A 13,912-nucleotide genomic window follows, 5' to 3' on the forward strand; every position below is an offset into this window, starting at 1 on the left:
AAAATCAACAGAGGGCGCACTTTTATATCACTGTGCTAGCTTTTCGTCATTTCTATTTTTACTTCGCGTTGGTTTTGTTTGTATTGCATTGCAAAATGTTATTTTGTCGTCGATTTTGACATGTTTGACAGACTCTGTGGAATTAATTTGAACTCGAGGATACAGATCGTTGGTAGGCAACTGGCTGGTTGAAAATTAATAATTTGTAGGTACTTTATTTCACATTAAATTGATCAACATTGAAATGAGAATAGCTAACGTGACTTTTCTTCTTCTGTAGTAGTACTTACTACTATAATACAGGTAGTACAACAACTGTTACGCCCCAACCATAGCATAAGTCCCAACTATAGTTGGGACAGTCCTAGCGCAGGTTGGATGACGTCTACATTGCATCGCAATTCAATGTAGACGTCCAACCTGGGCTAGGACAGTCCCAACTGTAGTGCTGCAGTTGGGCTGGCCCAAGTATTGTTGACCAATGTCTACGTCTGTGGGCAGTGGTGGGAAATGTCTCAACATTATCCAAGTCAATGTGTCTCACACTTAAATGTGACACTTCATCTGTTCCTCTAGCCCTATGACCGATACTAGGGCCCGACCATGTCCAAATGTTAAAAAAGGTGATTTGTAGGGTCCAAGTTAGTCGGACTAGTTCAGATTTAGCTCAACTGAGTGGAGCATTTAGCATGGCCATGGCTAGCAATAAATTCCTCTTTTTCGAAATTTCCCATTCAGCACAAAATTTGAAAAAGAGGAATATTAACGCTCCACTCAGTAGAGCTACACTGCTTGAAGAATCATGTGCAACTGATTTGCACGTAATGATTAACATTTAACACATTTTCTTAATGAATCTATGTTTTTTTTGTTTAAAATATCGGTCATTTCACTTGTTCGGACATGTTATACCTTTCCAACAGCTGTTGTAACATTTGAAGGGAAAATTAGTGTTATCCGTATAATATTGAACTCTTTCCAAATGTGCAACAAAAATTTGTGAAGCAAATTATGGCGTGGATGGTTTGAATGGATCCAACTTGTGTGATTTTAGCTGCACTGAAACCTTCAGAATCTTCAAAAATTTATACTGCTGTATGTCACAGGAGGCCAACTAGTGAAAGACGTTAAGAAATGAAGATCATGTATACATGTACCTGACTTGCGTATAACCAATGGGTCACACTTGACATGTATCGATTTTCTAGTGGGCCAGCAAGCAGCTTTACCTTCCGTTAATTTCTCTTTTAGATTTTAAGGGCTTAACTGATTTATACATATTGTGTCTCATTCACAGGAAGTTGTACAAAAGTTGGCAGTGTCACTGGTAGTCTGCCTGTACTACTTGTAGAATGAGTAGTTACAGCAGCCATAACTACCCATACCAGATAGGTAGTCACCAGCCGCCCGCACAGCCTCCGCAGTACAGTTCCTACACGCCACAGCCGACCGCGCACTTTCCCCAACCCCAACTGCAATACCCTCAGCCCCCAAGCTTCCCCACTCCATCCCCGTCCCAGCCGGAGCCGCCCCGCTACCCTCAGCACACACCCGTAGACAACGTGCCCGTCAGCATGCCCCTGCTGCAGAGGTCAGAACCAGACCGCAGCCCGGGTAGCCAGGAGATTGGGGACCCGCGGTTTGTGCTGCTGTACAGCATGGATAGCGAGGAACTGAGCGCTCTCCTGGAAGACGAGGAGAAATTCAGTGAGGTGGTCACGAACATGGAAGAGGTACAGGACGTGGACCGTGTCTGAATTACTTTTGGCTTGAACGACATTAGTAGTGCATTGCATCGAGGATGTTAACACTGGGTTTTGTCGTTAGTCATTCAACTCAGCTCGTGCATGCTTTCGGCACACATAGTGACATATACTTGTATGTTGTAATGCACCATGTCTGTTACACTGTGACACTCCTGGTGTAGTTCTTATGAAGCACATATCATGGAATGTAATGCACTATTATCATCCCTGCACGTTGGGCTCACCTCATCTAAGCATTCCTGAAACCATCTTCACTCCTAGGGGAGTATGCTAGTCCCATGCTGCCATTGCAAACAAGGCGCAAACGGCTAAACATAACCGTGTCTGCCCTCTGAGGTACCCATTCACTCCTGGGTGACTTGACCAAGATCACAACATGCTGCCACCAGCTGGATTGGAACCCTAACCCTGTGATCAGAAGCTACTAACCCTAACCACTAGACCACAAGCTCAAACTGTACATACTTGGTTGTGCGAATTCGGCATTCCCATGCCAGACTTGCATAAATCTGCACACTCATATAGCAAGAGCCCACCAAAGGACTGTCGTTTCCAGTTTCCAAGTAAAAATACACCCTCTCTTGTTCCTGCTATGAGCGAATAGAAACAGTATACCTCAATCATTTGCTGTATCCTACATACAACATGTACGCTTATTGACTGTTGGAAATAAACTAAAAAAGTGAATAGACCTCATTCCCGGGGAAGCCATTTTCAATTTTTGTGCCCTGAGGTTATCACATTCAGTGCAGTCTGTTAAATGAGATGGTGCCAGACTATTATTTTAAACGTAAACTGGCATACACTTGAAATGAATGTTTATTTTCATTGCTTTCAGGTTCCCAGAATGAAAAGTTAGCCTCACTTTCAATTCAAGATGGCCGACACATGAATACAGTCTATTTAGATTCATGGTTTTGCCACATTTACAAGACCTCTGAGGGTTTTTTTTTCCAGGTGAAACAGAAGAAGTTGGAAAAGGAGATGGCGATGGCGGAGAACCGCAGCCTGGCCGAATTCAACCTCTCAAGGGAGCCCCGCCTGAACGAGGGCCGGGCACAGCTCATCGAACGCCTCCACGAGGCACAGAAAATCAGAGACTCCTACATCATGGGGAAAGCCAAGCTCGGTGAGAATTTGGTTTGGAATTTATTTTTTTGCCAGAAACTAGGCTTGGAAGTATTAGTCTGTTGATTAATGGATTGATAAATGTGAATCCGTTCTGTGGTAACATTCTGCTTTTCGATTATTTGTAAATTGTTTAAAAGTATTCCTTTCCGAAGGCAGAATGGCCCAAAACTTTTTGAACCAAACATCTCAAGTTCTGTGTTCTAAAGCAAAGAATATGAAGTGAAAACAAGGAAAGATTGTCACTGAAAATTACAGTTGAATGACAAGGCTTGTAATGATTGAAAAAAAAAAGCCTTAAGACAGACTGGGTACTATTTTATTATTGTTGATTAAACCTTGGAAATAAGCTTGGAAATGAGCACATTAGAAAGCTGCTGTCAAATTTATCAAGCCTGTAATCAAAAAGGGAACATTTAATTGATCCAAAAAATAATCAAGTGTACAAACCTACCAGAAACTCCAATTCCAACATGTAAGCAGATGACACCTTTATGCACAAAACTTGGCCATCACACCTTGGGTGAAAATTTGGACATTAGCAGAAAATCTTGCGTAGCAGATTTAAGTCCTTAGAAAAAAACTCAGCAGAGTTCCAGTCTTAAAGCAGTATGCCTACTGTGAGTTGTTGCTGGACAGCTGTTCTTGCTCAGTGAAAAAAATTATGCGCTTACCAAATTCCCAAGCTAAGCAGTCCTGTTGCATCATGCAGGGATTAATTCTCCTCGTTCTTTGAAACTTGAAGGTTTGGGAAGATTTGGAAGTAGGAGGGCAGGTTATGGTACTGTTTCAGCTGGGAAATAATACATCTGTATGCTTGTTTATTTACAATACATGCTGCTTTCCTTTTGATTTTTAGAGTCGGTGAGAGAACAGACTTCATTGGACGCAGCACTAGCCTTGATGCAAGCTGACACGGCAAAGGCGGAAGACGACTCGGAGGTAGGCTTGGTGTGTTGAATTAACTTCAAACGAGAACTGCATTCGCAAAATACATGGGTAGTTTATGGGCAAAAATGGCAGAGATTTGCAGGTTTCACAAACAAACATGGATTTTGGCACACCATGCGGTAGGTCTCAGTTGGCCATGCCATCAATAAGCAAACACGCAATGAAGACCCCACCCAACAAAAGGAGGAATAAGTCGTTAGAACCACTGTCATGCCAAACTTGTTGGCCTTTGAACAAAATCTCACACTGTAAACATGGTGCATTTGTATATATTTTAATAAACTGTTGTCCAGGTCTTATTCCCAGTAAGATTATCCTGCAAAGTGAACGTAAATTTTGCCGACAATGGGGTTCATCTTAGGCAAGTGGAATGGACCAGTGAGTCCTGAATGAATTATTTCAGGGAAGGCTAAATGATATCTTGTAATATAAACTCATTTGTTAACACGTCATGCCCTGTTTCATAAATATCTAGTAACCTCCGTCTGGCTTTGATATATGAGAAGCCCTTATCAGAAGTCCTTTCCAAAATTAGCCAAACTTGAGGACCTAATGTATTGTTGCATTCATCACTTTGAAATGAGCCATAACCCTAGCTGCATTTATGATCAGATGAGAGTTCACCTTCTATTATAGAATTTGTTGAGAGTTCCAAACACGTAAACTCAGTGAACAAAGAAGCCATTGAAGGAGCGTCTTTACACAGGTCTGCATGTACATGACAGAACTTAGGGTCACCAATTTATCTCTCCGCTGAGAATTAACTCGGATAATGTTCAAGTTCCCTGTTGGCCACATAATATTGGAAATGCAGCTTAAATCCAGTTGGATAGCTGGGCGATGCTGAGTCAAAAAATGTAGTGGGTTGGAATTTGTAGCCAGTGGCGTAGCGAAGGCATTTTCTGTGGGGTGGGTGTGTCAGAGACAAGATGCCAACTTCAAACTTGTTCGCCAGCCTTGTGGCGTGTAAAATTCACAGAGTGCTCTGTGGTACGCTACATGTCATGCTTCAGAGGAAATGCCGACAGCCAATATATATCATTTACATACTACTCCTGGATTCATGTGCCGACCGAAGTTCTATTTGCCGACTGGATTAATTATTGGGGGGGGCACCGCACCCTCACATACCCCCTCCCCGATCGCTATACCCCTGTTTGTAGTTTAGAAACCACAGTTGGAAAATTTCAGCAGTGGAGGCAAAATAGGTCGTGTATACCAAATCAGGAAGGTTGCAATTGACCATATCACATGTAGATTACAATAAGCAATTTTTTTTTCCAACATGAAGGGAAAGTAAAAGATTTGTATGCAGTTTATTTACATGTATCTCAAATGTTTTGATTTTTGTAATTAAAAATGAACCAAGTCTGTTTCATCTAGTCAGTGCCAAATGCTCACCAACATCTACCGGGACAGAACACCGTTTAACTTGATCACCCCGGACAGAACATCAGTTAACTTGATCACCCCGGACAGAACATAGGTTAATTTGATCACCCCGGACAGAACATCGGTTAACTTGGATGGAATGCACAATAAAATAGAAAGCAAACATCCTTGTAAATTGATTACATACATGTACTCATAGCAGGTACAAGTACCGTTTGGTCGTAACCTGTCACTGTTGATTGAAAATGAAGCAAATGGCCTTGGCTGAAACGTAACATTTTCCTTTCAAAACGTCACCATGAAGAATTAAACCAATTAATAGGAATTTTGAAATGCAGAAATTAATTCCTCGCATTAATTAAGAATCATTGTCTGCTGCATGTATGAAAGACCAGTCAATACAATCAATAATTACAACATTGTATATTATCAGGAAGTGTGAAGACATGTACATAGCATACAGTGTAAATCATGCACGTGAGTGTGAATACATAGTGTAAGTGTGCATACAGGCATCAAGCACGGTGAAACTGAAAAAAGTGAGCTACATATATGTGTATCAAATACCAGCGTTTTGAAATACCCCAAATGTTAACAGAATGTTAAATCAACAGAATTCCAGAGGTTCTTGTCTCCAGCCTCCATTGAATTTTACAAGCTGTAGAAAGCACTGTTCAGTGCCGTTAACTTGAAAAGAAACACATTTAAAAAACAAAAGTCATGATTACATGCACTGGAGGATTTAGCACTTGTAGAACAATACAAGGTCACATTCATATCTGTGTGTTTGTAGAATGCCAAACTGACAGGAACAAGGTGCTTACCAGTATTATTATTATTAACTGAATCTGCTTGTCATGACGGAGGTACTCAGTTACCGAGAGCTCGGCAATTACACAGTTCTGAGCACTGATTATATGTTATGTTTTTATCATTATTAACCATGCTCACTGGATCAATAAACATTTCATAGCCCTAACATCCCTAACAGTCCCAAATCCTTCAATTTCAATATGATTTTACATACACCTTAAGGGGGTTAGGGTTCAAGCCATCTTAGCTCCCTTGGGAGTATGCCACTCGATGTTGGCATTCCTGGTGCCAACCACCATTTCTACCCTCACTGGTATCCATTTATACTCCTGGGTGGAGAGAAGCAAGTGTGGATAAAGTGACTTGTCCAAGGTCACAACATGTGTCCAGCAGCTAGATTTCAGACCCCGATCCCATTTTTGCGACTCGCAAACCCCAACAACTAGGCCATACCCCTCTAAGTAACAAGAGTAAGCCCTGAAGGTTGCCTTTACTCTGACTGTGTTTGGATTTCTAAACTTTCTGTGTCGTACTCCTTAGGAAATCGCCGATGACTTCCTAAAGGGAGACTTGTCGGTAGAGGACTTCATTGAGAAGTTCATGCCCATGCGACAGACGGCCCATCTGCGGCACATCAAGGCGGAGAAGATGCAGGAGATACTCAACAAGCAGGGGCGGGGACAGACTGCCACCTCCTCTGCCCCACAAGGTACGTTGAGCAGGGTTTCCGATTTCACCAGATCTGCCAGGGTCAGAAATTTGATCAGCATTAAAATATATTCTCAACCACTTACCAAGGGGTATTATTCCATACATTTTTGGGGGGTGGGGGGAATTTTCTGGGATTTAGAAATTGAGGGCTTTTAGTGTTGTAAAGGTAAAATCTACTTGTAATTTACCCCTTAGAAAGAACTTTTTTGCTGATATTTTCTCTTTATACGTAAAATGAAAGAACCTTTGTTTTGACTTCAATATTGCTGTGCACGCAAATGGGTTGAGATTTACTTTGAAATGATGCTTCATCAGCAAGTGATAGTCTTTTGTGTCCTGAATGCGAATGATCTGTATTTTCGGTTTTTGTTGAGGTTATAAACTCCCCAATCCATAAATGCTTAAAACGTGGTGAGCTGAATTTTAGGAACATTTTTGACACAGCAGGTATTAAAAATACCCCAACAGTTTTTCCCAAAATTTACAACAATTCCCAACATCCCTTTGGGAATTCTGGAAAAATTTTAGATGGAAAGTGTTCTGCATTTCTGAGAATTTTGCCACACTACCGACTAATAGTGCAACCTGTTTAAGGAATAGAGATAGCACAGTGTATGCTTACATCTACCTCCCATTAACAAATGAGTACAGATTTCACGCTGAACTGTTCAGCAGGTGCCAATTTGCATGTGGAATTGATGAAACAAAACACTGTTGCCTATCCTTGCATTTCCTGTTTGCTTTTGACCCCGCTTTATGTAAGGCATCTGGTCTTTGCTAGTTTGGTGGTTCATAACACATTTGTGTGACTTACGGACTTACGTACCACTCCTGCACAAAATATTGTGTGGGCGTACTGCATGTGCTGTGTGCAAAGAATTTAGGCATACAGTGTGGAGTGACACGTTGTCTTTGTTGCTCTAAACTGACAAAGAAAAGCAAGGGGTATTTTACTCAAGTCATCTGTGCTGTGTACATCTATCATGCCTTGGAATCAAAGGTTTGTGGACTACAGAACATGCGTGTCTGTATAATTGTTTTTTTCATTTGACAAAATGAGAACTACGTGTGTCTCTAAATCTCATGCTTTTTTTTTTTCTTGGTAGGTGCCACTTCTCAACATTCATCCATGCCGCCCTACGGTCAACCCCATCATGCCCCGCCCTCCATGTCCCACTACCCGCACAATACGCACGGTGCCCCGCCCTACAGCTACCAACCACAGAGGCCAGCGCCCAGATTACCCTACCAGGGTCCCAACTACGGTCCAGGGGCCCCACCCAGGATGCCCACGCTGGGCTCATATCCGCACTAAATGCCAGTTTTCTTCCTCGTGTGTGTGTGTGCACAGAAAATTAAAGCTAAGCTCAGGCATGCCCACGCCCCAATATGGTGGCTTTGGTTGACCACAAGTGAAGAATTTCCACTCGTATGTATGTACGCTGCAGGAATACCAGGGCCTAAAAAAACGGCAGCATCGGGGATTTCAGGCTTTTTCATATAAAACGGACTAATTTCAGGCCTTTACAAGGTACCTGTATACATGTAGTTAGGTTCCTCTGGCTGTATTTGCAGGCTCTGGTATCCCTGCAGCATATTCCATTGATTACACGCATGCATACGTGTCAGTCCCTTAAATGTAACTGAGGATTCCATGCTTATGGTTTCAGCACAATATTTTGTATGCTGGCATGTGCTGTAACCTTAGAAAGAAGATCATACGAGGGCAGAGTGCCACGGTAAGCAAAGCCACAAAACTGGGCCCAGACACAAAAACCTAGCACATGCTTGGCAGTCTTGTAGATTTTTTCACTAACTTACACCAAGCCCCTTATTTTCTCTGGCACATTTATGCGGCAGGTAATTCCCCAACCCTGGAAAGCCAAATTGATTGGCTGCCAAGCAAAGATTTTTATCAAAAGGGCTAAGTCTGTGTGGAGCTGCTGAGCAAGTTTCTGTTGCAAGCAAAAGTTATCAGGGAACCGGTCATAAGCAATATATACAAGCAGTTTTTTGGCTGGTAGAATGTTTCTTTGCAGGTAATATGTTCATGTGCTTTGCAGATTTCTGCGCTTAGTGGAGCACCAGGCAGAAATAATATGCACTGTTTGGCATTTTGCCCGGTGCACAATTGCAGCAGTGTTGCAGTCGAGGCCATCAAAACACCAGACGCAAGTTACAGGATAAAAAAGACCAGCGGAATGGTTTTGTTGCTGCTCAATTGAAAAGCTTGCAACTTGATTTCAGACTGGAGGTCTCGAATTGGTCTTGTGGTGGTCTTCAGAGGTCTCAACAACAACACTGAGTCGCAGCTCAGCAGATTGCTTTCTGCCTCGGCAATCTCATCCACACTTTCAATTACATCTTGAAAACACTATCGAAAATCAGCAATTTCACATGCTCCGCAGCACCATAATCTGGAAGAAATAAGCCCACTTCCCTGAATTCTCGTGGTTTGATTACTCTGACCAGATTTCAAAATCGCCATGTAATCTGATTTATTAAGCCAAGCTAAACTACTGCAGTGAGCAAAACATAATAGCTTTATTCCAGTCTGGTTAGAGGTGATTTCCTTTGTAAGCATTGTAGTAAGCAGCATAGAGATGTAGAAAATGCCGCGATTGTATGTACTCTTAAAAATTTGCAAATTGGGTAGTGCTTACCGGGGAGAGACACCTTTCTGTGGAAGGGGCAATGGGTTCGGGCATAATACCCAACTCAACCTCCCCTTTCCTATTTCCAAAGGGGGGGGGAGACAACTCTTAAGCTCCACCCCCATGCTCCCCCTTCTCATTTGAAGTGGGTGCACCATTTGCATGCATCTACTTCAGTGGGTTTTTTTCCAGTTTAGAATTAGGAATGTGTAGCGGATATTGTGCACGTTCATCAACATCTCGCTGTTGGGGCTGATTACTCTTATAACTTTGTTTATAGAATTTGGCCCAAGTGTGCATGCAGAATTTTATTTTATTCATGGGATAATGGTTGGAAGTAGTTGATTTCCAAAAGATAGTGTGGATTCAGTGCCCCTGTATTTGCTCCATTTATGGCAAGGAAGTTGCCCTTTTAATCGGATTGAAAAATTAATTATCAGATGGGAATTTCATTGACATGTAGGTATACGTATTTAACTTTTCCCGTCTTTCATTCACCAAAATACAGGAAATCACAGTAATTGTATTTTCAGTACAATGACAAATTCAACATGGGAAATTCATTTTAATCAATTACATTCATTTCATTTTTTTTTCTTTTGAGGAGGCCTAGAGTTACTGAATCAACCACGTTTGACTTGCCACAAAAACCATGCAAGCAAAGTGGTCATATCTGGAGGTCCCGAACTATATGATTAAAAAGTGAATTTCTGTTAGACATGACCAGCATGGCCACAAAGTTGTAACATTTCGTATGGTGTGTGCTCCGTAATTCATCAGATACTCCCTTTTGTGTTTTTATTTAGATATTTTTCCCTGACTCAGATTTGTGGTCACGATCATTCTTTGACTTGTTTCACTGATGTAGAGGAACTTGCTTCACTGTCATATATTCCTTTGATTGTTGAAATGCATGCATCATGTACATTGAAAAACAAATTGTTTATACATGTGATAGTAAACGTTGTAAATAAAATGAATATTCTTTGGAAATTTAACACAGCTTGACTTACATTTGTTATTTATTCAGTCATCCTGAGAGCACTAAAGTTATAATTAAAATGGATTCAGCATTGTACATTTGAACAGTTCACTCTAAAAAAATACGTAAAATTTGTTTGGTTCATAATATGCGTGAATGATAAGGTGAATGATTTTGTACATTTATGACTTTTGCAGTTTAGAGTACTATTTAAGGTCAAACGAGATTTGCTTGCTTGCAGTTTACATGGATGGTGCCAAAAGTGTCAGTTTTGTTAACAGGACGCATAATGCTAGAGTTACTTGATTCCAACCAGGTCACATCTGGAAAATCATATCAATGCGAGATTCCTGTGGAGAAAAAATAAGAGTTGCCTAAATTTCTTGTGCAAACTACATGTACTGGTTGCCATCCAAGTAAGAGATTAACGGAGGACATGATGCAAAGATAAATCATTCCCATGGATGTTAATCGTTGGGGGTTGTGGGGGACATGCCCTTCTACTTCTACAGTGGGGGGGGGGTTATTAAATCGTTTGTCCCTTCCATCCCCCCTTTTCTTCTGGACCCTAAATAAAAAATGCAGGGGAAGTGGGCCTACATTTGATTCATATTTCAGATTCAGCTGTTTATATATGCCAAATATTTCCTCTCTCTTGGTGACTGGGAAAAAGTGGTAACGACCAAAAAAAAAAGGGTTCCAAACTTGCATAAAATTTCAAAGAAACTACTTATTTTAAAAATGAATAATTAATAAAATCTTGCCCAAGCATTTGCTAAAAAAAAGAGGTCAGAAATTGTCTCTGATCACACCACAGTCACACAGCATGGAGAGTGCAAAATTTTCAGGCCCCGGACCCATGCAGTTAGGGCTGCCTGTTCACATTAGTTCTGATCAAGGTTATGTCCCCCCCCACCCCACTTATGAAAAGCGACTGACACCCATAATAATTTCACATGATCTTGGGTTTGTCAAAGTTACAAGAGAACCACAAAAAAGTCCCTTTACATGGCAGACTTTGCTACATTTCACTTATGAGCTGTTGTAATTCTGCAGATCATTTCAACAACTGGTCAACTACTTGCACACTCTGTGGTCAACGTTCAACATTTGAATAAAAAGGCTTTGTTAAAACTTTTCACCAGGGTGATTGGGACCATTTTCCAGGGCAAAGCACAGAATATGTTCATACCTGCGGGGACGCGCCCTTAAAACTTAAGCTGTGATGCAGGCTTATAAATTCTCTAATTTTTCATCCTCCAAATCCTTGGAGGACGTCTGAGGACTGAGGCAGAGTGTTTATGGCAAAACTTGGAGGCAGATATTGAAGGCTGCATGTTGTCCACCCATTGCTCCAAGATAAATGTATCAGGCGTATTGCCTTGATGTGATAATTCAGAAACTGATGGAGGGTTCTGAAGGATTAAGGCAGTAACCACCCCTCCAAGGAACACTTTCAAGACAAAACAGAGGATTCTGGAGGATAGAAGATGCAGCCAATTTCTACCAGGAAAATGTTGGATTTTTAGAAACTGAGGATGTATCACAGTTGAAAGAGCCTGGAAGGGGTTAGTGTGGTTAGCATAATCCTGCTCTGGTAAACATGAATTACATTTTGCTGACCACTTTGCAGCCCTGTGAAATCAGCCCCCTTGTTGATTTCCAGACAACCTGAGAATCAGCTGCTTGTTACTGTGACAGCAACCTGTCAATTTCAACTTCAAAAGTGGCTTTATAGATTGAAACAGATTTACATCACGCATAAATTAAAACGGTTATATATGGCAGAATTCTGTCCTGATCACCATTTCCGTAATAACCATGACGAAAATGCCAACACTCCAGAAGATAAAGTCAGAAGCACCCATAGTGGCGTTTTATTCTGTTCTTGTACCTTGCGCCACTCCTCGGAGCGCTGCTTGCGGGCCTCACGCTCCCGCTGTTCTCGGAGCCTCGCCTCGCCGTAGTGCGCCTTGTAGAACTCATCAAAGTCGAACATGCGCTCCCCGTGGGTGTTGTAGTAGACGCTGTACTTCCTGGAGCTGTCCTTCTCCTGGTGGGAAACCTTCTCCTTGTTCTCACTGTGCAAGTCCCGCTCGGAGAAGATTCCACGGTCATAGCGCCGTCGCAGCTTCACGTTGCCCAAGACGCTGTAGGCCTCGCTGATGGCGGCAAACCGGTCCTGAGCAGCCTTACTGCCCTGATTGACATCCGGGTGGTAGATCTTGGAGAGCTTGTAGTAGGCCCCTTTGATCTGGGACTGGGTGGCCTTCGGGGAGACTCCGAGAACGGTGTAGAAATTCAGGCGGGCTTCAGCCTTCTTGTGCTTGTGATGTTTGTAGCCTCTCACTTGGTACCGGCAGCATAGCAGAGAGACAGCAGACAGGAACTGGTTTGGCCTTGGCCTGGACCAAGCAACCCTCATGATTGATGACAATCCTGAACACTGTATTGCACAGAAAAAAACACATGATTATGCTGTGTTGAAAATGTTTTGGTTGTTTTATCCTTTGGCACACTCTAAAAGTATGAATCAAATAAAATATTTAATGATTTGGGTGATTTGAAATTACCTCAGCTAAAACTTATTGAATAAGTCAGTTTAAAGCCATGTCAATTCACTGTTATATTAAAAGAATTGAACTGTTTTAATACCATCAACTTGCCGTTTTGATATGTGTGATCTCAAATTATTACATGATAACAGATAGGACTTAATATATTAATGATCCACACAGCCATTTGTTGGCTTAGCCTAGCCCTAACTCAAGTTAAAAAGTTAAATCAGAGGGTCATGCTATTTAGCATCAACAAGCATCAGCGAGCGTCAACAAAGCGTCAACAAGTTATTCAAGCACATATGTGCAAAAATAAATTCATGACAACGTTGCGTAACATTTAGCAAATGGACACTCGTGATTGTTATTGTTGTAGACAATTTGTTCCCCTCTAGCTTTGTTCACTTACTGGTGCGGAGACGCTAAAAAATCAACATGGCGACGGAACAGAAAATTGGCTTATTAAACTTAAAGACATAAAAGAGGCATAGAGGCATTGACGGTGTGGTGACCGTGTGGTGCCGGTATTGTGTGTGTTGTAATTAAATTAGAATGGTTGCATGATGATGATATGTCATCGCTCATCAGGCCGATTTCCATCTGCCCGGTTTCTGACTGGCTAATCACTGCCTAAAATCCCATGAAACCGAAAGACAACTTGATCTCTTGGAATGTAAGACTAGGGACCGCCTAGGTTAATATCAGGGGAGGCATTAGTGACTATTTAAAACCCGCAAATTGGGGGAAATTCTGACGAAAGCAGCCAGCCCTTACCATCACAACACCGGTTTGACCCTTGACATCATGATTTACGATATATTTGTTCGCGAATTATTTCATTACTCCGGTTCCGGGTACGTCTATATTAGAATGGGAGTTCCCAAACCGTAAGAGTGGAAAAAATTAATCTATTGAATGCATATACCAAATGTTCACCGCTAAAACAAGATAGAAGTT

The 13,912-nt window shown here is 41.7% G+C and overlaps 2 protein-coding genes across 4 annotated transcripts; one reads left to right on the plus strand and one right to left on the minus strand.

Annotated features, from left to right (window-relative positions):
- Window positions 1-22: 22 nt before the first annotated feature.
- LOC147798100 (vacuolar protein sorting-associated protein 37D-like) lies at window positions 23-10,413 on the plus strand. 3 transcript variants are annotated; one of them, XM_087141418.1, is made up of 6 exons: window positions 23-172; window positions 1,298-1,733; window positions 2,724-2,895; window positions 3,754-3,836; window positions 6,591-6,759; window positions 7,868-10,413. In XM_087141418.1, the coding sequence occupies exons 2-6, from the start codon at window positions 1,353-1,355 to the stop codon at window positions 8,074-8,076; spliced, it is 1,014 nt and encodes a 337-aa protein (XP_086997544.1). In that variant the 5' UTR covers window positions 23-172; window positions 1,298-1,352; the 3' UTR covers window positions 8,077-10,413. The 3 variants fall into 3 exon arrangements, with proteins under 3 accessions (XP_086997544.1, XP_086997545.1, XP_086997543.1); XM_087141419.1 differs by having other exon boundaries at window positions 38-209; XM_087141417.1 differs by having other exon boundaries at window positions 39-205.
- Window positions 10,414-10,419: 6 nt separating this feature from the next.
- Window positions 10,420-13,763, minus strand: LOC147798101 (dnaJ homolog subfamily C member 30, mitochondrial-like). Its single transcript, XM_087141420.1, has 3 exons — window positions 13,730-13,763; window positions 12,292-12,843; window positions 10,420-10,747 (listed from the first exon to the last, which is right to left on the minus strand). The coding sequence occupies exons 1-3, from the start codon at window positions 13,730-13,732 to the stop codon at window positions 10,715-10,717; spliced, it is 588 nt and encodes a 195-aa protein (XP_086997546.1). The 5' UTR covers window positions 13,733-13,763; the 3' UTR covers window positions 10,420-10,714.
- Window positions 13,764-13,912: the final 149 nt, after the last annotated feature.

The sequence above is a fragment of the Acanthaster planci genome, linkage group LG09 (assembly GCF_054643075.1).
Source record: "Acanthaster planci isolate LZ-2023a linkage group LG09, COTS_SCS, whole genome shotgun sequence".
In the NCBI taxonomy this organism is placed as follows: domain Eukaryota; kingdom Metazoa; phylum Echinodermata; class Asteroidea; order Valvatida; family Acanthasteridae; genus Acanthaster; species Acanthaster planci.